Here is a 1,689-nt window from a genome sequence, read left to right as displayed (position 1 = left end):
GTTCCGGGTTCAGTCCCACTGCGTGGCACCTTGGGCAAGCGTCTTCTACTATAGCCTCGGGCCGACCAAAGCCTTGTGAGTGGATTTGGGGATTTGGTAGACAGAAACTGAAAGAAGCCCGTCGTATATATATATATATATATATATATATATAGATATATAGATATATGTGTGTGTGTGTTTGTGTGCCTGTATTTTTCCCCCAACATCACTTGACAACCGATGCTGGTGTGTTTACAGCTCGGCAAAAGAATAAGTACGGGGCTTATAAAGAATAAGTCCTGGGGTCGATTTGATTCGACTAAAGGCAGTGCTCCAGCATGGCCGCAGTCAAATGACTGAAACAAGCCAAACTGCTAAGTCACAGGGACATAAACATACTAACGCTGGTTCTCAAGCAGTGGGCAGGGGACAAACACAGACACAAAGACACACACACACGCATATAATCATATGAATAGCCATTACATGGAAGATGAAGACGCACCGTTGTAAAAGAAAGAAAAAAAAAACTCGTAGAAAACTTTTAATTTCAGTTAATCATTTATTATTTGGTGTCAAAATTTTCCTTTCACACTCTGCGAGCTGGAATTTTTAATGCTGGACATATTTTCTGATACTCAATGTGTTTCATTATTCACCTATCTATTTATTTGTCTGTCTTTTAATTTCCTATCTGAATATTTATCAGTCTCACTTTGTCTATCTCTATTTATTTATTTACTTATCTTTCTATTTATCTGCATATATATTTATTTGCTTATCTACTTACATATCTATCCATACACCTATGTATGTGCTTACCTAACAATCTTTTGCTCTATCTTACATATCTCTCTTTCTGTCAATCTGTCTGTCTGTCTTTTATCTATTTATCTCTCTCTCTCTCTCTCTCTCTCTCTCTCTCTCTCTCTCTCTCTCTCTCTCTCTCTATCTATCTGTCTGTCCCCTCTGTGTGGCTAATAAAAGAAAGATATCCATCTATCTATCTATGCATCTATGCATCTATCTATCTCTCCCTCCCTCCCTCTCTCTCTCCCTCCACCCTCTCTCTATCCCTCCCTCCCTCTCTCTCTCTCTCTCTACATATGTTCTTCTTCTCTCTAGATCTGATCCGTTTGGTGGATGGTGACTACATCCAAGGAGGTCGTGTGGAGGTGTACCACGAGGGTACCTGGGGTACCATCTGTGATGACGAATGGGATGATGCTGACGCCAGCGTTGTATGCAGAATGATGGGTTATCAGTAAGTTTTATTTTCCTGACCTGCGTGTGTGTGTGTATGTGTGTGTTCACTCAGCTGTAGAAATGAGTCGTGACATCACTGGTGACATCACTGGTGCCAAGCTGTATCAGTCTTTGCCCTTCTCTTGGATAACATTGGCAGAATGGAGAGAGGGGAAGCTGGGAAGCATGGGTGACAACTTTGCCTGGACTTGTGCCTTACAAGGGAACTTTCTTAGTGCAATCTCTTGGCCGTTCATGATCAAAAGTGTGTGTGGGGGGGTCTTAACATTTATATATTCCCATGATTCCCATGCTTTCCCTGATGAGAAGGTTACAATTTTAATATCAAAGATCCCTATGGATCACACAGGTTGTAATCCTTTGAAACATATGTAGGAATAAAGTATGCAATTATAACATGCGTTTTCTCCAATCCTTAAATTCTTATATATATATATATAT

The 1,689-nt window shown here is 40.3% G+C and overlaps 1 protein-coding gene across 1 annotated transcript in view; it reads left to right on the top strand.

Moving 5' to 3' along the window:
* Positions 1-1,689, top strand: part of LOC106879666 (deleted in malignant brain tumors 1 protein) — a 36,089-nt gene that overhangs the window by 27,480 nt on the left and 6,920 nt on the right. The window contains exon 17 of the mRNA XM_052978214.1: positions 1,108-1,246. Coding sequence (XP_052834174.1) covers positions 1,108-1,246 — 139 coding nt within the window. The remainder of the gene's footprint in view (positions 1-1,107; positions 1,247-1,689) is intronic.

The sequence above is a fragment of the Octopus bimaculoides genome, unplaced genomic scaffold (genome assembly GCF_001194135.2).
Source record: "Octopus bimaculoides isolate UCB-OBI-ISO-001 unplaced genomic scaffold, ASM119413v2 Scaffold_105217, whole genome shotgun sequence".
Taxonomy (NCBI): Eukaryota; Metazoa; Mollusca; class Cephalopoda; order Octopoda; family Octopodidae; genus Octopus; species Octopus bimaculoides.
This window is presented reverse-complemented; position numbering and strand designations above follow the sequence as displayed.